General features: G+C 45.6%; 1 protein-coding gene across 1 annotated transcript in view; it reads left to right on the top strand.

Moving 5' to 3' along the window:
• Positions 1 to 1,290: 1,290 nt before the first annotated feature.
• LOC144932453 (homeodomain-interacting protein kinase 2-like) overlaps positions 1,291 to 24,973 on the top strand; it is a 42,508-nt gene continuing 18,825 nt past the window's right edge. The window contains exons 1-10 of the mRNA XM_078856522.1: positions 1,291 to 1,791; positions 14,251 to 14,975; positions 15,658 to 15,780; positions 16,202 to 16,581; positions 16,886 to 17,009; positions 17,681 to 17,800; positions 19,099 to 19,185; positions 19,644 to 19,828; positions 22,339 to 22,486; positions 23,844 to 24,048. Coding sequence (XP_078712648.1) covers positions 1,773 to 1,791; positions 14,251 to 14,975; positions 15,658 to 15,780; positions 16,202 to 16,581; positions 16,886 to 17,009; positions 17,681 to 17,800; positions 19,099 to 19,185; positions 19,644 to 19,828; positions 22,339 to 22,486; positions 23,844 to 24,048 — 2,116 coding nt within the window. The 5' untranslated portion in view covers positions 1,291 to 1,772. The remainder of the gene's footprint in view (positions 1,792 to 14,250; positions 14,976 to 15,657; positions 15,781 to 16,201; positions 16,582 to 16,885; positions 17,010 to 17,680; positions 17,801 to 19,098; positions 19,186 to 19,643; positions 19,829 to 22,338; positions 22,487 to 23,843; positions 24,049 to 24,973) is intronic.

Here is a 24,973-nt window from a genome sequence, read left to right as displayed (position 1 = left end):
TGCCCTTCATAATGAAGTACGTATTGTGATTTGAACCTAACAACCTTCGTTTGATTCTTGGCCACGACTAAAAGTGGCAAGTGATATATGAACCGATCCTGCCACCCCTTCACCAACCTGCACTGACCGGCACGGCGAAGTATGGTCAAACACCTTTGGCTGATGTGGGGAGGGGACATAATTGGAAGAGCCAAAGCCCACAGAGTCTCATGACTCATTGATCATGGGAACATCAACTGTGGATACTGAACTTGAGCCAGAAAAGGGCTGGTAGAGGGCTGGCACTGTGGCGTAACCAGGGGTGGGGAGAGTGCCATGGTGGGCATTGCCTCCTCCCCCACTGAAAAACATACATTGAATGTGTTTTTTTCATTAATGTACTTCTCTCTTTTAAAAAAAAAGTATACAATTGTGAGATTGGCTCCCCGCCACACATACGTGTATGTACACACACATGCATGTATGTGTGGTGTGTGTGTACACAACGCAGGGTGTGGTAGGATGTAGTTGGTGTGTGTGTGTACACAGTGCATTGTGCAGTAAAAATACGTGTCGTGTGTTGTGCGGTAGGTAGGAGTGGCTGCTGCTGTTCAGGTGTATACAGTATCTATATGTGCTCACACACGGCAAGGCGTGTGACGAGGGAGTGGTGTGTGTGGTGTGTGTGGTGATGGTCGACTCAGCCTCAAATGAGCACCTGGTGCGTTGTGTAAGCATCACCAATCGAGAGTCAAATGCGGCCGGGCGTGGTGCTGACCACCCACCCCCTCGTGTGACGTGCTAACAGCACTTGTCCTAGAAGTCTGTTGAGGCTGTACTGGGGGGGTGGGTCTTTGTCTCTGCCTGCGATGACAGAGAGGGGGTGGAGGGTGTTGGGAGGGGCTCGGGGGGGGGACAATGAGAGGGGGGTGGTGAGGGGAGGGGCTGAGAGGGATGAGGAGTGGGGGCTGTGGGGGAAGAGGGGCGGTGCTTTGCGGGGGGGTGATGAAGGGCGGGGTTGTGGGGGGAAGAGGTGAGGGGGTGGGTGATGAGGGGCGGGGCTGTGGGGGGTGGAGGAGAGGGAGAAGGGGGCGATGAGGGGCGGGGCAATGAGGGGCGGGGCTGTGGGGGAGGAGAAGAGGGGGTGGGGGGCGATGAGGGGCGGGGCTGTGGGGGGAGGAGGTGAGGGGGAGTGAGGTGAGGGGGAGTGAGGAGAGGGGGAGGGGCGGGTGATGAGGGGCGGGGCTGTGGGGAGCGGAGGAGAGTTGTTGACGTCCCGAGCAGTGAGAGCGCGGAGCCGTGCGGGGGGTGGGGGTGGAGGAGGAGGAGACGACGGCGTTGGCGGTGGTTGGTGGGGTGGTGGGAGAGACGACGGAGAAAGGAAAAGGAGAGAAAGTGAAACGGGGAGAGTTCGGATAGGGTGGCAGAGTTAGGAGGAGGAGAGATTGAGAGATAACGAGAGCGAGACAAAACGCCGAGGGAGAAAGGGGATAGGCGGACGGAGGCGGAGCGCCGCCGGGCTCGAGTCGACGAGAAGAGAGAGAAGCGAAAGCGCTCGCGGCGAGGGACGCGGTGAGATTGTTCCCAAAAGCGAGACACAAGGAGGGGGACACTGAGACAGAGCGAGACAAGAGGGTGAAGGGAACGAGACGAGAGAGAGAGAGACGAGGAGGAGGAGGGAGACGCTTGAGGGACGCGGAGCCAAGATGGCAGCAGCAGCAGGAGCAGCGCGGCCGGGCCCGAGCGCGCAATGATCGGGGCGCATCTCGTCCGTTCCGCGGGCTCCTCTTCCCATGGCCCCCATCTACGAAGGTGATTACTCCCATCATCTCTCTCTCTCTCCACCTCATCACTCCACCCACCACCGTTCTCACGGCGGAGGCCTCGGTGGAGGCAGGCACCCGGTCTCGGAGTAAGGACCCGGTGTTCCGGTCACAACACCGCCTGTCCTGAGGGCTCCCTTTGTCCAACAGGATGGGTTTAAAGGGCTCGGAACAGGTTCCTATGTGCTCGAGTTGGGTTCTACGTGTTCGGTTGGGGGGGTGGGGTCCCACGTTCTCGGGTCTCCACCAGCTCGAGTTACCCACGCCTCATCCCCGGTCTTGCCTGGTTTCCCCGCCCGGCGCGGAGCCGCGTGGGCCCCGGGTGACTCAAGGCCGCACCATCTCGGGCTCGACAAAGGCGGCTTCGCGGTGATTTCATGAACTCTTGGGCAGCTTTTAACGATGATTTCCAAAATGCAGATCTCGAAACGTGCACACTCTATCTACTTTGTGTGGGTATACGTGGGGTAAGGATGTGTGCTACTCGCGCTGTGAGACTGTATTTTGTGTATCATGTGCAGAGCAGCTGAGAGGGCATTTATTGTGGGACCAGGTGAGAAGCCATTGAGATCAAGAGCCAGTTTTTAATTAAAGCACACGTCTTGAAAACAATTACGAAAGGGGACTCTGGGACACAAAGAAAAGTAATGTGTAGTAATTAAAAATCTGTTCGAAATTTTAGAAATTGAGAGTTCTTAAGAGCGAAAGAAGCACATGACTAGTAAGCATCTCCAACAATGAACGCAGTAAAATGTCAACAGTAGCATCGTGTGAGACCAGTAGCATGTTAACGTTATTCGGTTGTATATGTGTTTGTAGTTGATGAGAACGCGTTGTATAATGTATTATTTGTATCGTTCGCAATGATATTTGGGGCAAAAACTAACGTTAACGCGAAAAGTGTGTAAGACTGGGCACTTTCGCAGGTGTTAATGTGAAATTCTATTGGGGGGTATAACAAAACAGCCTAGCTGAATTAATGTGGAGGAAATCCATATTTTCCATAGCCCATCGAATTGTATCTGATGACGACATGACGTGTATACAAACAACGGTACCACGTTATTTATAGATGTCCCAACATCCAAGCCAATTCAATGCTCCCGCCCAACGGGGTTTGTGGTGATGATTTCGTGCGTGCCTCTGACTCTGCTCACTCCCCTTTGTGGCCAATGTTTTCTTTCACGTTGCATGCAGTGTCAACTTTTGTATATGAAGCTTACGCCTACAGCAAACTTTGCAGAATATCGTAAAGAAGCATGGAGGGATGCATGCTTCGAATAGCATTTGGAGAAGTGATGACGAACACATGGATTAGAGAACATCCTCAGATGTAAAGATATAATTCATATTGTTAAGAAAAGTGGGCTTAGGGGTAGGACATCGCTCCAAGGGATGCCGACTGATGTTTAAGATTAGCAAGGGTAGTGACGGCCAGTGGATAAAATGCAGCCGAGTTAACGTCCACCAGATAGAGAGATGGAGCGACAAAATTATACTGTGTGTGGGTTGCTAGGTGGATCGTTGCCTCGTAGGATCGTGAGGGATTACGTCGGCTATTTAAATCCATATGGTTTTTCCACGTCTTGAGATGCATTCATATTTAGTTACTGTACTCAATATATTTTAATACCTAACTTTTTAAAGATGCTACGCAATATTGGGTGGCAGGGGAGAAATGGCGTAATGGTTAGCGCACTGCGCTATAATCCCTACCACAAAAGTTTGATTCCTGGCTCGGGCTAACATCAGTGGCGAGCAAACTCTGAATCAGTCCAGGACTCGGCGATGCTTTCTTCAACAACCCGCCCTGACCAGCACGGTGAACTGTGTGGTCATACAGCTTCCATGTCTGATGTGGTGTTGTAGGGTGGCCGTCTATTTATGCATTACCCAAAGGCTGAACTTTGTTATACAAAATTGGGGGAAGGTTATGCAACCATCGACAACAGCGGAAGAACATATTCATCAGGGGTTTTCAGGGTTGTTCCCAGGAAGTTCATTAAAGAGGGTTGATATTTATATATACAACCGGCAGAATATGTCCAAAGAGATGTGTGTGGAGGAGTGATGGGAGTGGAAGGCTTTTAATAAATAAAATCACCCGGGATAAAGAATAGCTTAACGTGGAGAAGAGGAAGTCTTTTCGACACTTTATGGTATTTTTTAAAATAATCAAAGTTGTATAAATTTTACTTGGAATTTGTGCGATCCCGTCAGACATCAGAAGCTAAACAGGGTTGAGCCTGGCAAGTGATTGAACGGCCGACTGTCATGCAACAAACAGTTTGAGGTGTTCTAGACTGTTACAGGAATACATTATCATCAAAGGGCAGTGTAGAAAAATCCATTGTTACTGTACTGTGCTACAATGCCTATGCTCCCTGCCTTTACCACCCCACACTGACCAGCGTAGTGAGGTACGGTCAACCAGCATAATGTTCACAGTATGGGAGGCACTTCATCTAGCAGTGGATTGACCAAAAGGCATACATGTATATAAAGTACATCTCGCTGGGTGATTCTAGTTAGTGCATGACCACAATGGGAAGTTTCAAAGTTAAAATATTGTTGACAGATTTTCTATGCTGTGGTATTGTGGATTTTCCATCATTGACTTCAGAGCCACCAATGGAGAAGAGTATGTGGACATGATAATAGATGTTTCCCCTTTTTTTTGGCAACAAAACAGGTGTTAAGATGTTGAAACACCAAACTGAAACCTTTTACAAGAAATCATGTCTGCATTAACCATAATGCTTGTGGTCAGAATGCAAAAAAAAATGTTTTTGCTATTTCTACAGTTAATGGGTGCAGACTACAGTGGTTTACTATATGGTCCTTGGTTGCATATCCACAATATCACTGTGGCTGGCCATTAGTTTTCTATTTATGAAGGAGATTTGCACATCAGCTTGTTGATGATATGATACTGTGGATGGTGCACTGGTGTCTTCGACCAATTTTAAATCCAGGAGGTGCAATATTTGTGTCTCGAATTGGGTGCTTATTCTGGATGTCCGTGTTCCACTCCTTTCGCCAGCATTCTTCTGGATCTGGGTCAGATTCTAGAATGCTGACAGCACGATTCCAGAAGGGGCGATTGGAACTTGAGTTGGCAGCGAAAGTACATTGTTGAGGTCTCGGTTAATGTGTAGGTGGTAGTTGTTGTTGCAAGAAAACGTGTCGGCTCCCTTGCATATCGCATGTCTATGTGGATATTTGGTGGTAGAATGTTTGCCAGAACAGGAAGCCAGACAATTGGTGTTGGTGTCAGTGTTCTTGTTATGATGTGCATTGTGTTATTTACCTGCGCATCTAACAGTGTTGTGTAAGAGCTGCCAAACCAGGCTGTAGTGCAGTACTCTATCACCGAGTCGATTAGTGATTGGGCGTCAGCTGAGATATAACCCCTAGATATCTTGGAGTGGGGTCATCGCCCACTTGGCTACCACAACAGGACACAAGAAGAGCAGCATTTGCTGCATGATTGTTCAGGTGGAAAGCACACTTGTGGTAATTTTGGAGAGATTTGGACAGAGTCTCCAGTGATGGAAATATCCCTCCAAATTCATTAGATCTGATGTTAGAGTATTGGGCAATATTCTCAAGGTTTGTGCCCTGTGCAATAAGGACTGTCATCTGCTTATACAAACTTGCGAGATGATGCACCTGCGAGTTCATATGTGCAGATGACGGTCCTCTTGCTGCACCAGCAGACTAATTAACTCATGGTTATGGCTCTTTATGCCTTCACAGCATACCTTGCAAGCGTGACCTGTGACATTTGTTAGGTTCACACATCACACTAATTTATTCCAGCAACAACTATTGAATTGATCTACATTCTCAGCGATGTGAGATCGTATTTTATTCTTCTTTGTCCCCAAAGGAACATACGAATCTTGGATGTCAAATCAGCAGGCATCATACTGCAGTATTATTCCAAACGTGAACCAAGATTTTCTCCCATCATCCATGAGCAGTATCCTGTCTTGCCTTCGTCTAATATTCCCTCTTTTGTATCCTGTGTGAACCCAACCTCAACCGGTCTTTCATGTATTTCCTTATAATTTCTTTAGTTTATTGTTTGCCTTTGTTATCCTGTACCTTGCAGTGAACTTACTTTACACGGTATGTGAATACGAATGTATTTTTTTCTTGAAAAAAATAATGAATATACAATGTTGTTGTGTATATACGAGTGCGTGTTTATATAGCAGCAAATCAGGCAGCTGAAACACAGCACACGGCTATGGTAAGACACCCAGTATTTGGGTTTTAGCTATACCCGTTTGTCAGCTCCCCCACTACTGTACCGTGCGATGGCTTCCTGGTTAACTGCCCCTTCGCCTCGCTATGTGGCCTTGCTGTGCATCAAACTTGGCAAAGCAGCAAAAGTGACGTCGCCCACTTTTTAGTGGTAAATGCTGGTATGTTTAGTATGTGCGGTTGTGAAAAGTACTAAAGCATACGCGGCCCGGCCCCAGCATAAAGTATATGTGTGGGTGCGTGTATTGATCTTTTTCAAGGCTGGCGTGATCATACAAAGTGCAAATATGAAATGCTATATGTAATCATCATCAGCCAAGATGTGTCCACTGATGAGTGAAGGTTAATGCACAATAATATAGCAATGTTGGTTCTCTATGTAGATTGGCCCCTGACAATAGGAATGTGTGATTTTCACCACTGTGCCAGGTCTGCCAACATTAGATAAGCTTTATCCAGTGCACCTTTCAGGATGAAAACACTTCGATGTGTTAAACTATCACGGGCTGGTGATATGTCTTAAGTCCAAAACGGAGGTGAGTAAATACAATTGAAATAAGGGGAGACGTTGCTATTCTTAGACACTTGGGTTTTTCTATCAAAACCTTTTTGGCTTAATCGTTTGCAAGTTTGTGTTGGGCAGATTTACTTGAAAGGCCATCTTATATATTTCAGTGTTTACAATGCTACAACAAAGATGTGTACTGCTAAGTAACTGATATGTCTGTATATTAATGTTACATTGGATTACCCTATTTATCAAGGAGGGCACGAAGCTTTAATTTAAAATTTACAACATTAAAAATGTATAACAACAACCGCCATTCACAACTAAGTGGCGGTGACATCACCATGGCACCTGTGCCAGGCCATGTGCACCTTGAGGCCACATGAAGTGTCGACCAGGAGGTCACGAGACAGACCCAGGTGCCGTGGGTTGACTGATTGAGATGACTATATATACAGTACACACAAACAAAACGGGCTTCTCTGCTATTCCTTGAAAATGACAGATACTCATAAAATGATGGGCAAATTTGTTTTGAACTGATGAAGAGGTTATTGTGAATGTGTGGTGATGTCAACCTCTACACTTTCCCCAGGGCTGTTTCTGTTATTTCCGTTCACTTTTCAATAAAAAGTCATTTTCACATAGAAACACGACAGCAGTATTACCACTAACCGCAAGGTTTAAAATATGAAAACAATTACAATATGGTACTTTGGAGGTCGCTTTACACAGTTATTTTTGTGGAAGTAAACAGGACGTTTCTTGAACTGGAGATTGTTATGAAAGTGAACTTGGTTTCATATTGCCATGATACCTTAAACGGTTTCGTGAACTCTTCACCCTTTATTACTCATAAATAAGCTAAAATCTACATTAATACAAAGATGTGTTGTCATTTAAAGCTAGGACAATTTATGCTTGAGTGAACGTCACTACAATAAAATGTTAAAAGTACTGAGGTAAAGTGTCAAGAGTTTGTTACTTTGTGTGGCTAACTTGGCATACAATGCAGGGTGACCTGTAGCAGTGTTAAGCTACAAGAATACCAAGACACGCTTATAATTTAGATTCCCAGTTTAAGTGAGCCAGGTCATTGCTGTAACCATTTGTTTCCATAACTTAGTAAGGAGGTGCATTGATGTCATAAATGGTGGCTGGCCCATCCAAACCCTATCCTACAAAGTCATTATGGTTCATGAGACAAAATAGTGGTTGTGGTTTATTAATAATTTTATTCAAACTCTATTATATATTAACCTGCGCTTACAAATAATATCGCATCTTTAGTACCAGCTTAGTAGCTGACTGTGCATTCTGGAGATGCAATTATGTGCGATAAATCAATAATGAGTCATGTGGCGGGCAGCAGCTGGAAGTGTGGCAAAATTGGGCATTTTGTATGCCTATAATCCTCATGAACAACGTGTACGTCTATAATCCCCATGAACGACGTGGCGTGGGGAGGTGCTCATCCAGCAGTGGCATTGGCAGAGGGTTAAACACGTTCAAATTTGTTTTCAAAGCCTTGAAAGCTTTCTACGAAGTCGTTTGAAATTTGGCCAACTTTTAGTTTTCTTAGACCATGAAAGTTACAATCCGGTGGTAGCAGATGGTTACATAACCCATGTGTATCTGATATATAGTCCAGCATATTATATTTAGGGCTAAATGTTTTGACAGGTGACAGGGAAAAGAGTTTATTTCTATGCGCACAGGGACAGCACAATTCATTTTAAGTGCATTCTGAACGCAGGAAATTGGGGTTTACATCACTTTAATGACTCAAAACTAGTTTGACTTGGGCATTGTCATCTTACATTCAATCATAACTACTGGGTCATAAATTGAGTACCACTGTGTGGGAATTCAAAGTGATCTTAATATTGAGAAAATAGCTCATGCAATGGGAATTTAGAATTCAAACTAAACAACTTTAATCGACACTTTTATATTTTACCAGGTAAGGCCCACTGAGCTATATTGCTCGTCTTCAGAAGCGACCTGGCCACAAATTATAGCTCGGCGAAGTGTTTCTAAATTTCAAGCGAACAGCTGGGGGCTCTGGAGAAAAATCCACACAACCACGGGGAGAACACGCAAACTCCAAATATGCAGGCGTGAGGGTCGGGATTAAACTCACAACCTCCTGTATAACAGGCGAGGTAGTGAACATCTCACCACTGTGGAATTGTCTCCCTTTGAGTGGCCTGAACATTGTTCTAATGAAATCTGCTTCTGTATTTTGTATTCAGCAGTGCTGGAAATGTTTCAAAACTGGCTTTGAGGCAGCACTTGCTAACGACAAGGCTGTCCAGCTGTCCCAGGGCTTAGATGGTTGTACACATAATTCGGAAAGCTGCTTGCAGACTCCTTTGTAATGCTTGTAAAAGTGTCCACAATACAACTGTCCCCAAGGCTACGCACGGACTAACCATTCACTAGTGCATTCAATTCAGCAGTGTCTCATTGTCTTCGATGCATATTCTCACTCCATTTAATCTTGTAGATCTCATGTCCCACATTTCTGAAAACTACATCTCAACCATTGTTGAGCTCCTTCCCGTCTACTCCACCTATTGTCTATAATAATCTTCTACTAGGCATCTACTTCCAAATCTACATCACATTTTAGGGTTTTACTAAATGCCATTGGTTTTTATTGCATCTGATTGCATGGCCTACACATTTGTTTACTTTTTCTCCACTGAATGCCTCTTAATTGTGCGTTTTATTTTCATATAATTTTCTTTTTATCTTATCCCCAAATGGTATTCTCATTGCGCTGTCGGCAACCTGCCACGAGATGAAGCATCCATTCAGACCTCTCACAGAGCATTGTAACCCTAAATGTTAGAGAATGATGGGACGGAAGTGGATATCACAGAGCTCACTATGAAATTCCTTCAAATGACCTCTGTTCCACACAGTAGGGAGCAGCACCTTTCTACCCACCCTGCCACAGATAGCAATGTTTGTCATGAAAGTCAAGTCAATGTTTTATTCTCAGTGCTGGAGTTTAGCTAAATGAATGCATTTGATTCTAATCTTACGTAATAAATTATTTGTGTTATTTTTGTGTCGCGTATGTGGTTGCGATCCTCTCAATTATTTAGCAGTTGGGCAATAACTGTTAAGCTTATTATGGCTATCTCAAGTATAATATCAGTAGCCTGTTTCGAGCATAATAGCGCAATTTTTCTTTTTTCATATGACAGGATGGAAAAGCAAGAGTTTTGAAACGTGTGATAGTTGAATGCTAAGTTTTTTTCAACCACTGCCCACTTGTTTTATTTACTGGCAGCATTTTAGATATGCAGCAGGCTACTCTTGAAGCTGTCTTCTGTCTCACCAACCTTGACATGAACATATCAGCATTGCACATAACACCCTGCTATAGGAAAGAAGAGGATTGTCTATTATAGGGATTTTCCAAAAACAGTTAAGGTTTTCCACCTCCAGTGGTACCAACAAGTGTAAAATAAAATGTAACTTAACCTGCTTTAGTTGTGACCTTAAGATAATCTCTAGTGTAGTAGCATCTGCTATAATATAATAGCAGGAGCTCTGAGTGTTTATAGGGTACCAGCTTGCAATGGTGTTCTTTAGTGTAAAATCAGTAATTTGGTCGAATGTAACAGCAGCTGTCTCGTGGGAATTCAGTAGCCTGTCCCGTCCGAATAATCCCAAAATAATGAATGGTACTGTCCTTGAAATTGACAACCCTGCCATGTGATGGTTAAGTCCTGGCATGGAATATCACAAGGTTGCATAATGTGTGTGTGGGTTTGGGCAGTGGTAGTGTAGCGGTTAGCACGCTGCGCTACATACCCGGTGACCAGAGTTCGATTTGTGCTTATGGCCAACTTATTTGAACTGGTCCTGGGCCTTCCCTACGTCTGCTCAAATTAGTTCCTGGTGTGGTGTGTCAACATCGCCTACTAGGGAGGCAAAGGCGGTCGGGCATGGTGCTGGGCACTCACCACCCCCTCATGTGCCGTGCCGGCCTTCATAGATGCTCGCTTTCATCACTTGCCCCAAAAAGTTTGTTAAGGCTATAATGGGTATCTTTATAATGTATGTACGTGTGATGTAAGGACGATGGCTCCCTCCTCGGGTATACATGGTGGTTTTTGCATTGTGCTGGGATCCCTAACGACCAGGGTTTGCTTTCACACCATGCACATTGGCAGTGGCAGTGATCTGAACTTGGTTTATAAATAACTAGCGGGAAGCACCTGGCGTTGCCCTGGGGAAAAAAATATTGAAAAACTTCTCAAAACTTAAAAACATAACAGACACAAATGAAAAAAAAACTTTGATCATTACCGCATTAATAAAAATAAAAACCACGCGCGGTGGAAATAAAAACTTATTCTCGCGCGCCAAGATTCGATTCTTTAGATCGCGCAAAGGAATCGAAGGTTGTAGATTTCTTTAGAATCGACCTATTCCCGTTTAATCGATACCACAAACGCTCACCAGATATCGATTGTCGCCACACACATCATGGTCATTCCCCCCCCCTTCCAAAATACAAAAGTCTATTTTTATACGTTTTACATTGTGTACGGTATGGGAGATAGCCACGTGGCAAATTAAAAGTGTGCTACCTATTCCCCCCCCCCCCAGCCGCGCATTTGTGCTGGGATACACGGCCTACGCGGAGGGTTGGGGATGCGTGACTTTAATAGACACACTGCGTCACGCTGCCGCATGCGGGTGACATGACAGAGATGTGACGTCACCGCTCATTTGCGTGCAAAATATATCCATTATTGCCCCCCCCCCTCCAAAAATACAAAAGTCTATTTTTATAATTTTTGCATGGTGTACAGTCTGGAAAGTACTCACATGGCAAATTTCAAGTTTGCATGTCGGGAAGTATGCAAAACATTTTGAACAGACACACAGATTCACAAATTTCCCTTTTTATTTAAATAATAATTTACAACTCTTTGTCGAATCTCTGCTGGATGAAGGCCTCACAATGCTTGGTCAGTGATGGTGGTTGTTTGGCCATACTTCACCTCGCTGGTCATTGTTGCAGTGTTGTGAAGGGAAGAACCCAATTCCATTTCAGATATCACTCCTCACTGATGTTAGCCGTGGCTGGGTGTCAACACTCAGCTCGGCTACGGGTTATTAGCGCAGTGTACTAATTACTCTGCCACCACTCCGCATCTGGTCTATCTCTTGTTTGTTTTGCCAAATTGAGTACATGCTCTGGTATGTAAATATTGGTGCAGGTGGGGCACACAAAGACATCGGAGAGTGGTGCTCATTATGCCAATGCCTTAAGTGCTCTGTCAGTCTCAACAGCTACACACTAATTGCACTTCCCTGTATCAGATGATCTTCATCTTGTATATGTATGTGTCGATGTCAGTGGCTTTGGGATCTATACGTGTGTGTATGTGTGCGTGTGTGGTTATATAGTACGTTTAAACATGAAGGTAACGGTATAAGTATTCATTCTTATTAGAAATGGAATTTTTTTAACGAGTTGACATTCTGTCTGAACATCATGTCTCCATTATGAATGTTAGATATTTTAAATACGCTTTTATGCCATTCAATTTGAAAATAACGGTTTGTACCTTGATAAAAAAAAACATGTTTGGTAGTCGTTGCTGGCATCCACAGGACTATTTACTCTTAACATTGCTTATGTTAAGGATAAATAGTCCAATAAACAATTACAACATGATTTTGAAAGAATATTTTTTTGTAATAATTTGCACAATAATATTAGGCTGTCCTGCACACATGCAAGGTATTGTCGGTAAAATCGCATAATGCTGCACAACGTTAGAAAATGTCACCTTGGGTTCTATTGTTTGTCACGTACAAATTTTAAACTAACATGTATGTAAAACCATAGTGTTAGTGTGTGCCTTGGTGTCAGTGCTTCATGGCAGCAGCACCGACCATAATATCTTTGCTTTATACATAACGTAGCGAGCCTCGCGTTTTTGAGTTCTGTAGAATTAGCTAGCATTGCCAGTCTACTCTCTTTAACTCGGCATTTGCCAAAGGTTACCTGGTTAAACATTTTCATGTGGGTATCAACATTTGACAACAGTTGAGAAATGCCCAAAATATGGGTTGCAGCCAACGGTGTTGGAGGAATATTATCGGACTGGAAATCACTTAGCTCTACTGCCTTTGAAGTCTGTATAATCACAGGTTTTGGATAACTGCCCCCAACAGCAGCGCCGAGTCCCTTGAGAGAGAGAGAGATTTATCCCCAAGGCTTAAATGCGGCATCTCTGAGGGGGGCAGCTTCTGTTCCAAGACAGGAATAACCCCGCCAGAGACGCCACCACACAACATCTCTCCCTGCACATTCTTGGCTCATAAGCTAGCAATGACTATCGCTGATGAAAGCACAGTTGATTATTGATAGAGGGTGAGTTTCAGGGGCTAAACGGTAGGGTTTGATGTTGGAATGCTGGATTGATAATACGATATTTACATTAAATTGCTGATAAACACATGGTGGGAGCTTTTGTGCATGCAATGCACATCTTTGCGTGTTGTTAAAATAAACCAATAAACAGATTATAAACAACTGGTCATGACACGTGTAGGTAATTAAATAATTTTCCAAAGATGTAATTACTATATTTTTTGGTTGGAAACCTGTTATTAGTTGTCCACTGATGGACGGTTTAAACGGTGAATTATATCGCAATAATCTCAGCTGTTTGTGGTATTTTATGTGGGGCATGATTACTACTTCTTTTTGAGTTTTTTGGAGGTTGATTGAGGAGGGAGCATAGACATTGGAGTGTGGTACGGTCCAGAAAAAAAATTTCCCGACTGCCCTCTTTTGCAGAGGCCATAACACCATTTATTTATCGTACAGCATCGTGAAACATGCGCCATATAATTATTCACCGTTGTTGTGGATGAACAAAGTGCCATAATAGAAGAGTTATCTGTCAAGCCTATCGATCCCCCGCCTATATTTGGCCAAAGTCACTTGGGTTCCTTAAGCTTCAAGTATGGAAGCCCTGTACCTCATAGCGTATCGCATGGAGTGGGCGTTACGCTCAGAAACTTGGGAACTTAGCTGCAGCAACAACATCATTATCAAAATGTACTTTATTTTATACTGTCAATTTCATTTTCAAAACCTTAGGCTGCTGATAAACAATTATAATTTCTTATCCGCTTACTCAAAGAGCATTATGAAATTCGAAGTGTTATGCTGTATATATGCACTCATATTTCACCATTGGATTATATACCAGACTTGAATCTACACTAACTGGGTGGGTTGGACCAATCTGGGAATAAACAGTTCATGCTATATAAATGGACCAACGCGAACAAACAAATCAATTGTGGAAAAGGGGAACGTAGGAGTAGAGTGGGAGAGTGCATGGAGAAGAATGGGCCAAGAGGGGTAATTGCACTGGAGCAAGCGTTGCACATTGTTGGAGGCATGGCATGTTTGCCGCAAGCCTCACCCCAAAAAAATAAATTCTGCATGCGTGCAGCCCATCGGGCATGTGGCTGAATGAGAATGTGGTTTATCTGGGAATCTTTCATATCAGAAGAGAGTTATTGTTGAAAGCATGTTTGTTATTTCTGATGCTTCACAATCGTAGTGCCATGTGACTGATATTTGCCTCTACACTGTGGATCCCCACTCCCAAGGCATGGCTTCCCAGGTGCAGGTGTTCTCCCCACACTTGGGAGCCTTCTTCAGCGCCAAGAAGCTCAAGGTGGAGTCCAGCGGTTACGGCTGCCATGACGGCGCCGCCGCGTACCGCCGTAAGTACCAGCACCAGCACCACGGACACCCGGCCTTCCGGCCCGTTGGTGCTGCTGCTGCTGCTGCCGCCACTGCCAGCAACCCCGGCTCGTCGCTCCTTCCACACGACGGCGGAGGCTCGGGGCCACTCGCGGGCAGCATCGGTGGACCAGGCCCACCAGTCGGAGGGGCAGGGGCCTTACCAGGTGGGGCAGCTGTGCCGGGAGCTGCGGGTGGGGGCCCCACACACAGCCTGATGCGGCGCAGCACAGTCAGCCTGCTGGACACCTACACGCGCTGCGGGCTCAAGCGTAAGAGCGAGGAGCTGGACGCTTGTGCCGCTGCCGCCGCTGCTGCTGCTGCTGCCACCACCGCCGGCGGTGGTGGTGGTGGCGCAATGGGGGGCGGCAGTGGTTGCACAGGTGGCGGGAGAGGAGGTGGCAGCAGCGTGCTGATGGTCGGCGAGGAGCCACCCCTGCATGCAGCGCCACCGCTGCTGCAGAGCAATGCAGGTGGAGGTGGAACGGTGCCCGGGGGTGGCGGAGGGAAGGCCGGGGGGCCAGCCGCGGATGGGGACTACACACTGGTGCAGCACGAGGTCCTGCGCTCCATGACCAACAGCTATGAGGTATGGCTCAGTGGTCTGAGAACAAGTGTTGGACCACTGTTTGCGTAATATTCAATGATTGCCCAATAGAGAAGACTTCCTTAGGTCATCATCGCTCTAATGTAAAAATAAGGGCCCTGGTTGAGACGTGGTTAGACCGCGTAACATTTCAGTTAGAAGTGAACGTGCACGATATATATTTTTGGTGTGAAGTAATTTCCTTTGGCTGCATCTCGGTTGTGAAGCTGGTTACCACTGGTGGAAATGTAGCATGTGAGTTTAAATCTCATCCAGGGCCATCCCAGATGCATCATTATAACTCCTTGGGTTATAAACTGAGTATTTACATAAATTAGATTGCGCATATCATGTCACAGGAAGGGAACGTGGTCGGTGTGCAAGAGTAAAGATAAATATGTTCGTTGGTACAATATGAGAGATGGCAAAGGCTTGAGGAGGCCTTCATCCAGCAGTGGATTGATCCTGGCTCATGATGACATTGCTGACTTGATAGACATTGGGTTGCCAAAAGTAAGGAATTGTTTCCACCATGCAAACGTGTCGGTTCTACCACTGCCTCGACCGCTCACAGAGATGGGAACCGTGTCGTGCTTATTTGAGATGGGGGGCATGTCGACTGGCGTGTAATGCTTATGGTAATGAGGACCGTTCACGTGACGTGTTCCCACCCCTCCCCGTGCAGGTGCTGGAGTTTCTGGGGCGCGGTACGTTCGGCCAGGTGGTGAAATGCTGGAAGCGCGGCACCAGCGAGATCGTGGCCATCAAGATCCTGAAGAACCACCCGTCTTACGCTCGACAGGGCCAGGTGAGCCTGGCTGCCCTCTTTTCCCCTCATATCGGCTTTTGCTTCCACCGTGTCCAACGTTAAGTGATTACAAAGATACAGAGAGATGAAAGAGCAATAAGCAGGAAATAGAGATGAGAGAGTTGTAGACAAGAGATTTGGATAAAAGCAAGAAAAAATGCGAACAATAACAGACTTTTAAGACAAAGGTACAGATGTTGTGATGTCATGATGATGTATGGCATCACAATGTCATTGTGTGAATGATATGTCAGGTGACCCACCAACGCACACTAAATGTATTATGTGGTCAACTGAAAAATACAGTTGAAGAATCCTGGTTACTGCAGAGGGGGGTATTTGACTTCAGATGTAAGTTTGTCTTTCACAGAGACTATATAACTGCCTCCCTCTATGTTCCCAATGTGCTCCCCGTGCCCAGGTGGAGGTGGGCATCCTCGCGCGCCTGAGCTCGGAAAGCGCCGATGACTACAACTTTGTGCGCGCGCACGAGTGTTTCCAGCATAAGAGCCACACGTGCCTCGTCTTCGAGATGCTGGAGCAGAACCTCTACGACTTCCTGAAGCAGAACAACTTCAGCCCGCTGCCCCTCAAGTACATCCGACCCGTGCTGCAGCAGGTGGCCAGCGCACTCATGAAGCTCAAGAGCCTGGGTCTCATTCACGCTGACCTGAAGCCGGAGAACATCATGCTGGTGGACCCCGTGCGTCAGCCCTACCGCGTCAAGGTCATTGACTTCGGCTCGGCCAGCCACGTCTCCAAGGCCGTGTGTTCCACCTACCTGCAGTCTCGTTACTACAGGTGGGGAAAGGAGGGAACGGGGCGAGGTGGGGGTTAGGCTTAGGAGAGATTGGGGAAGTCTACAGGTGAGAAAGGGTCCTTTTGTACATGAGTCTTAATCTTAGTAAGTTAGTGTACGTTTCTTTAGCTAAGGGGTGGTGAGTGCTTTGTGTGGTTTTTTTACATATTTCTACAAATGTAAAATGTCTATCTAGACGATTGATTAGAAAAAAGCATAATGACAGCCCCTGCTCCTGATGCATATTTAGTATTGGATAATATGCAGGTGTGTGATCTCTTGCGAACTACATCTATATGTCCTCAGGGCTCCGGAAATCATTCTGGGTCTGCCATTCTGCGAAGCCATCGACATGTGGTCACTCGGCTGTGTCATAGCGGAGCTTTTCCTCGGCTGGCCTCTCTACCCTGGCGCCTCTGAGTATGACCAGGTCAGCCTCTCCTGAGCACCTTGAGTAGATCGTCCCTGAGTGGCCGGGTCCTTGAAAGCTTGCTCTTTGGGTGGTCGAGTTCTTGCAGTAGAGTACTTGGGTGTCTGGCTATACGGTGGTATGTCCAAAGATGGCTGGGTCTATAGATGGCCGTTACCTGGGTGACTGGATCCATGGGTGACTGGTAAGTGAATGGCTGGGTGCTGAAGTGACTAGACCCTTGGATCGCTTAATGTCAGTTGGGATAATTCACTTGGGGGGGGGGGGCTTTTATAGCTGGGTGGTTAGCAACGATTCCTTGCCTGGAATCACAATTCCATTCTTAACATCAAATACTGTTCTTCATTGGATTTCAGGATTTGTGAAATCGTGGGGTGAGCGGAGGGATGTGATGCTGTTGCCATTGTCACGTCAGAATTAAGGGCAGGTGGGGCCTGTCCAACCTTGTAGAATCACCATTGAAACGCATTGGCCAATATCTATGTAATATGTTACGGTGGAGGTTTTTGCCAATGCCTGCTGGCTGGTATTGGGGCTTGATCACCAGAACTTCCACCTGGACCACTAACTACCAGGAGGGATTGCGATGATGGATGAAAGCCTTCATCCATGAGTGGATTGGTCCACGCCTGCTGCTGATGATTGATGGTAATGTGCTTGCAACCTCACAGATCCGCTACATTTCTGCAACTCAAGGCCTCCCACCGGAGCAGTTGCTCAGTGCCGGCACCAAGACGGGGCGGTTCTTCCAGCGCGAGACGGGAGCAGGATACCCTCTGTGGAGGATCAAGGTGCGTGCGCAACGACTTAGTTGTACAGATACAGTTACATTCCCATTTATCCGTGAGCAGATCATCCAGGTTGTGGGTCCAACTGTGTTTGGGACCATATTATTATGATGCGTTGTCTTTGAAAGTAATTGGTCCACACTAGACAGATTTCTTTAGATTATAGTCTCAAACAGTGTTGGACCAAACTGTTTCAAAGACAATGTATCACATACAACCAGAGCATGTTTTTTTGTTTGCATGTTCACCACAAGTACATGTGGTTAATGCAGACATGATTCCTTGCAAAGGGGTTTCTGTTTGGTGTTTTAACATCTTAACACCTGTTTTATTTATATTCTTTGGTTCTTTCTGTTTTATTGCCAGCAAGGGTAAAACCTATTCTTCTATTTTGACACTGGAAAGGGAGGTCCCATGATCAAACTACATAACAAGCTTCGGCAATTAACCTTCTTGGCACGCCTGTGCTATGAAGGACAATTGCCTGAAATGTTGCCTATTATAACTTGCTGCCTAATATCTCTTTTTCATTTGATATTTTTATTTTAAGGCAGTGTTATTGACATGTATTCGGCTATTTGTGCATGTGCACCGCTGCCAATACAGTCGCACAAAATAATTTATAAAAGCAATGTGTATAATCCACCCCTCCCTCAATCACAACCTGGATTACTGCCCACTGAAGGGACAGTTCTCCCTGTGTCTGTCACCAGACCCCATGGCGTTAAAGAGTGAGTGGGGTGGGGGGGGCATTAGAACGGGGAGGATGGGAAGGAGCTGGAGCAGGCCAAGGCCACAGGGTCTTCGTTTGTTTTGGGCATAGGAGAACCGGCAGCTTGTGTCGGCAGGTTTATATTTGTTGCTGGGCCGGTACAGGAATGTTCAGGTCCGATATGAAATGGTGATGGAAAAAAAGTAGCGTAATGCCACTGCTGTTTTCATATGGTGTTTTCTGTTTGGCAAAAATAACGTTTTGGACAAGTAAGTAGTTGGTATCGCCAAGCTTTGAGAATCGTTTTTTCCAGAAGTTAAACTTTTTGGTTTGTTTTCCTAGCATTGGTGAGCTCCTTATGCAATCCAACCTGGCTTAAACAAGGTTTGAGCACAGGCAGACTGGCTTGAAAGTTACAAGTACATCTGTTATAGTTTGAAACATCATATCAGCTTTTTTTAATTATATGCCTACAACTGCAACCGCACACGGCTTCACTTGGCTCACTCACCCCTGATCGCACGCACATAATGAACTCGGAGATGCAAATATCTGTTTGACGGGCGTGCATGGGTGTTTGTCTGTACAGTCCCCAGAGGAGCACGAGGCAGAAACGGGAATCAAATCTAAAGAGGCAAGGAAGTACATGTTTAACTGCCTGGAGGACATGGGCCAGGTGAGTGGAAAAGGTGTTTGGTTTTGGGGGAAGTGTGGTGGTACGTGGAACAGGGAACTGTGTGCTTTCACATTCGTGCCTAAGTAAGGCATAGGCTGATATTCTTTCACATCATCATTAGCCGGCAGGTCCTTCGTCTTCATTATCAGCCATGATCAATCCGCTGCTGGATGAAGGCCTCCACAAGCTGCCACAATCTTCTCAAGGTCTTGTCGTAAAACATGAGCTTATTTCATGCTTTCATCTCCGCAGTGGATATTCTCTCGTGTGTTCACTCCTCTGGCTGCCACACCATCATTAGTCTCAACGCTGGAACTTGCGAATGACCCTTCGATACATCTTGTGGTCCAAACATGCACCTAGCCTTGCACACGTGCTGCGGTGACGTCGCTGCCGCTTCGTGGTGAATGGCAGCTGTTGTGCTCATGCATCCGAATGGGCCGATGTTGTGCCTGCAGGTGAACCCAGCGTCGGACCTGGAGGGCAGCGACGTGCTGGCGGAGAAAGCCGACCGGCGTCAGTTCATCGAGCTGCTGCGCCGCATGCTGACGATGGACGCCGACAAGCGCATATCGCCGCTGGAGACACTGGCGCATCCCTTCGTCACCATGACCCACCTTGTCGACTTCCCCCGCACCAACCAGTACGCAGTGACCATGCGAGCGATCCCAGACTCGACTCGGCCTTTACCCAGCACCTCCAATTAGCACGGTTGGCTAGGCTGCGTACGGTGCGAATGAAGTTCAACATGCATAACATACATAAATGAGTACCTAGTGCGGTGTGTAAACATCAGCTCTGGCGAGACAAAGGTAGCAAGGTTGTCATCTCAGCCACAACGACCCCATCATGCACCGTGCTAGCATTTAATAGGCTTGCTAACAGCAGATACACAGTTTATATGGGAGTTTGTCCACAGAATAAACTTGGATTGGTTCTGGCTTTGGTCTAACTCTCTTATATAAGTCGCACATTTTCCCGAGTTAAAATCAGTCAGTCTTGGTGCTGTCATTGGCATGATGTGCAAGACTCTGCCCTCTGTTAATATCTGTAAATATAAGATTCCTGGATGGTGGTGCATCTGTTTTTTCTTAACAGTTTTTTTTACTTAAAGCTTTCGTGACTGCAGGAATTCGTATTCTTGGGTCTTTCGGTGAAGTCACGTAGATTGGAACCTATCTACGTGATCTTAATGATTAGTTTTTTTGGGATTTTAGAAATTAATCAAATGCTTTTTAGGTGCTCGTCGAATGTTTCCATGGTCCGATTATGCAACCAGGTAACAGAGTTTCAGGTTACAGGGTTGCGCAGGTGCCACTTTTGATCCACTTATTTAGGAATCATTTATGCCAACCATTTGCCATCCAGTGTTAGGAGTTAATTAATTTACACACGTTATGACGCTACTTCATACCTGTCCTTTGAACGATGCAATGCCGTCCTTCGTACAATAGGACAACCACCACCAAATTCCCCTGTCGGTATACTCAAAGCTATCAACAACAGTGCAATACGACCTCCCATCACCCACGGCTCCCTACACAGCACCCGTAACAAAGGAGGAGTCGTATAGCGACACCGTGATTCATGGTGCTGCCACTCTTGGATGCAATCCGATCCCATTCAGACTAAATATGATCCCGTTTTCATAAAAGCCTTAGGAATCCTGAATGTTTTCACTTGGTCGAATGAGCCTCGGGTGCTTCCACTGAAACCTAAGATTCCTGAGTAAATAAGTGTCATATAATTATTTACGTAAAGGGGTAATGATATAATGTGTTGGCATAATGAAATTATGTGAACTACACATATATACAGTGAAGTAATTTTAACATAACACAGCAGTATAACATGGCAAAAGAAATATAGTAATACTCATAATTTTATTATTCACGATACCATGCTCACATAATGAGCACATAGGTGCTGTCAAAGGGTTTATTGTGTTTTCCCAGTTGTATTCTCACTGTGCTATATTCGTCATGGCACGAGATGTGGAATCCATTCGTAACTTTTGCAGAGCCTTGCAACTTCATGCATTAAGAAATTGCTCACGGAAGCAGATCATAACAGAACTCCTCTTGAGTGCTGTTCAAGTTACCTTTTACCCTAAATGTTTGTCACATTGCTGCCAAATGGATGTTCGTAACTGTCAGAGCTAGACGAGCTAAATTAAGCAAAAATTCAAATTTCAGTGTGGTAGTGGATGTATATATGCAGTCATCGGGGAGTGGGGTGGAACTGGAAACTTACTGCACAATGACAACGCAGTTTAATCACTGGGTCAACTCGCTACCTGAATTTGAACTGAGGACCGGCGAAGCCAGTTCAGTGCACCGGACGCCTAAGCCAGCCGGTCTTTTTGTGTCGAGCCTATTTTTGTAATGCTTGTATAATGCTGTCATTGTTACACACCCAACTACCCTTTAGGCATACATAGACCTGAATAGCTGGTGAACGATCATGAATAATTGATTTGTGACTTGATTCATTATGTATGAAACCGTCTGCACGTTTTCAATTCTTAAAAAAAAAAATTACTTGACATTTCGATTGTTTTTTCAAATGCTAAAGTTTGCAGAGTGAAACTTCATTTGTTGGAGGAGTATTTCCAATGCTGATATTGATCCCAGGTTTATAGCAATAAGTATTTTTCTTGTGTTGCCTGTAGACGTAGAAATGACATATGCACGCATGCAATATATGCTTATGACAAAATCTGACAGTACCTTCCTGCAGGAGACTCTAAAGAGAACCCTTCAGAAAACAAACGTAAAATAACGTTTAAACAATAAAGTACACTTAAATATGTATTCTTGGTTCTTTCGGTAAAGTCACGTAGAAGGGAAATAATAAAATAATAAAAATATTCAACAATACAAATTCTCACGACGTTTTGACTGCAACACAAGCAATCATCATCAGGTGATGATCAGGTGATGATTGCTTGTGTTGCAGTCGATACGTCGTGAGAATTTTTATTATTTTATATTTCTATTTTACTATTTCCCTTCTACGTGACTTTACCGAAAGAACCAAGAATATGAATCCCTGCAGTCACGTAAGCTTTAAATCAAAATACACTTAAATACATAGGGGTGAAATGACGATGTGTTTGTTTTTGTTGTTATTGCCGTTTCACCCCGTGCGCAGCATCAAGTCGTGCTTTCAGAACATGGAGGTGTGTAAGCGGCGGCTGCAACTGTACGAGCTGGGGCCCAGCAAGGCCCCATTCCTCGCGCAGGTGGCACAGGGACCGTCAACAAACCTCACGGTCACCTTCAATACCATGCACACACAGGTGAGCGCATGCCACAAGGTCAACGCCAAGTTACCTTGCAGACCGCACCGACTGGCCACGCCTTCCCGCTTGTGTAATAAAGGTCGTGGAAGCGACTTCTGGAATCCGGTCTTTAGTTGTCTTTCTTTACAACACTCCTTCACGCTGCTGACAGACAGCGTGAGAGGGATAGAGAGAGAGACGCGCGCAGCCACGTGGCAGCCTGGACCCCCGCTCTCGCGTGGACTCTCCCTCCGTTCGTTCCAGTTCTGACCACGTGTTGTTCGTCTCCACTCCTATTTAATACCTGGGTCACGTGGTTACCTTTCCACCAATCCTGGTTAGCCTCTACGGAATCTTCCAGACTCCATCGTAGGCTCCCGGGACCACGCCCCTGACTCGTCTCCCCATTGGCTGTGGCTAAAGCCAGCAGAACCAATTCTCTACTTATAGCTGTCACCTTCCCATTACGTCAGGGCCACGCCCTTAGGCTTCCTCCCATTGGCTATGGACCAGGACTGGCAGAGCCAATCATCGTGACGAGTTGTGATCCGTCAGCGACCCGGATATATCCTCACATTACACTCGTATGTACGCAACGTTGAGATGTTCCACAACGTTCCGTTCCAAGGGTTTATAACAGTTTTGGTCAATAGATATTTTCATGTCTGATACATTTTTTGGAATAACTTTGAATTCCAATTGCGTCTCAAAAGCAGTTCACGGTGAAGCTAATTTTGATTCTAAATGATTAGGTTTCCTAAATGCAACTGCATTAAACGTTTATCCTTATGTTATACTTGATTCTTAAGAATTTTTCAATTAATTTCATGCATGTTTTTCGTTTATCTTAATATGTGTTATGAATGTTTTTCTTTACCTGCATGCTTTTTAACTCTTAACTGGCCTTTTTTAATATAACTCGGGACACTTGCCAAAAGCAGATGAGAGCAGGTTTGAGTGCTTTGATAAACCCGAACTTGATAATAAACCAAAGGAACCTACCAATGTGTTAAATAGGAATGTTTGTAGTCGGTGTGTATTACCTGCTATCACATGGATCAGAAAGATGGACGCTTGACAAAGAGAATGGAACAAAATCTCAAAACTAAAAAAAGTAGCATGGAGAATTTCATTATATTTACGCGATCTAACCCAAAAACCTCTTCGGATAATATTGGTCGCGAAAGCCTAGGTGTTAAACTGAGAGATGTATTCTTGGCATTACACGGGGAGACAGAAAGAGGAGCACGTATTAGAGAACATGCACAAGTTAAAGCCATCATTTTGACAATTGTGCCGTGCCGTGTGGTTTAAACGAGTTTCTACACGTGGTTTGTGACGGGTTTTATATGGTGCGCCCGTGTGTTGCATGTAGGCGGCCGGGCCTCAGTCAGCTGGTGGGGCCACGTTGTCCTTGCTGAGCCCGGAGGTCGGCTCCCTGCTGGGCTACCCGTCCGCCCTCTATCAGCCGGTGGCGCGGGGCGGTGTGACGCTGGGCCCCGCAGGCCCCCCTCAGTACCCACCGCGCCACGACACCTACCAGCAGACACTCATTGTGTGTCCGCCTCCTACCTTCACCGGTGAGCGTTGCCACCACCACTGTCATTCTGTACTAATTTTCTGACTTGCGGCACAAGTCGTCATTATTGCCGTAAAGATTATTTAAATTACTGCGAAGTAGTTTATTTTGTTTTTTTATGCTGGAGTAATTGAACAAGGGGTGTCGCAATGGTTCATGCACTGCACTTTTAACCCTTTAACCTGAGTTGGATTCCTGCCCATGGCTAACAGCAGGGGTGAGTTACACTTGAACTGGTTGTGTACCCTCCGCCTTCTCACCAACTTCTACGGACCAGTATGGTCAAACAACGTCCGTGACTGACATGGCATTGAGGAGGCCCCCATCCAGCAGGAGATTGACAAAGGGCTGCCGGATGAAGGCCTCCCAGCAGCCCTTTGTTATGGGGGGCCTCCCCCCAAACAGTGCAGGTCATGGGAGTTATTCAACAGGGCTTAACCATGCTGGCCAGTATGGATTGGTGAAGATGGGGAGCATAGATGTGGGAAAATAAGTCTAGTACAATAATGGCTTTTGCTACACCGGCCTCTGTTGCCCACAACGTATATCCACCCTTCCAACCAGTAACCGGGCCCAAATCCCTGCTTAGCTTCCCGCACCTCCAATTAGCACGGTTGGCTATGTACAGTGCTAAAGACGCTCCAACATACATACAGCTTCTGAGATCTGATGACTTCAGGCAAATTATAGGTGATCTGATGACAGGTAGTGGAAGAGTAGGTTTCAGTATTGTTTTTGTGTATGTGTAAGGCTGAAAAATATTGTATGACTGTTATAAATGATAAAATAATGCTTTTTAGCTATGAAATTAAAATTACCGAACATGTGGGCCTTTTGATTTAGTGTGTTTGGGGGTGGAGTGGTTGTCGCGCTGTGGTACGAGTTTGCTCACGGCCAACTCCAGTGACGATTATCAGAACAATTCG

This window comes from Lampetra fluviatilis, chromosome 5 (genome assembly GCF_964198595.1).
Source record: "Lampetra fluviatilis chromosome 5, kcLamFluv1.1, whole genome shotgun sequence".
Taxonomy (NCBI): Eukaryota; Metazoa; Chordata; class Hyperoartia; order Petromyzontiformes; family Petromyzontidae; genus Lampetra; species Lampetra fluviatilis.
Note: the sequence above shows the minus strand (reverse complement) of the source record. Positions and strands in the feature narration are given on the sequence as shown.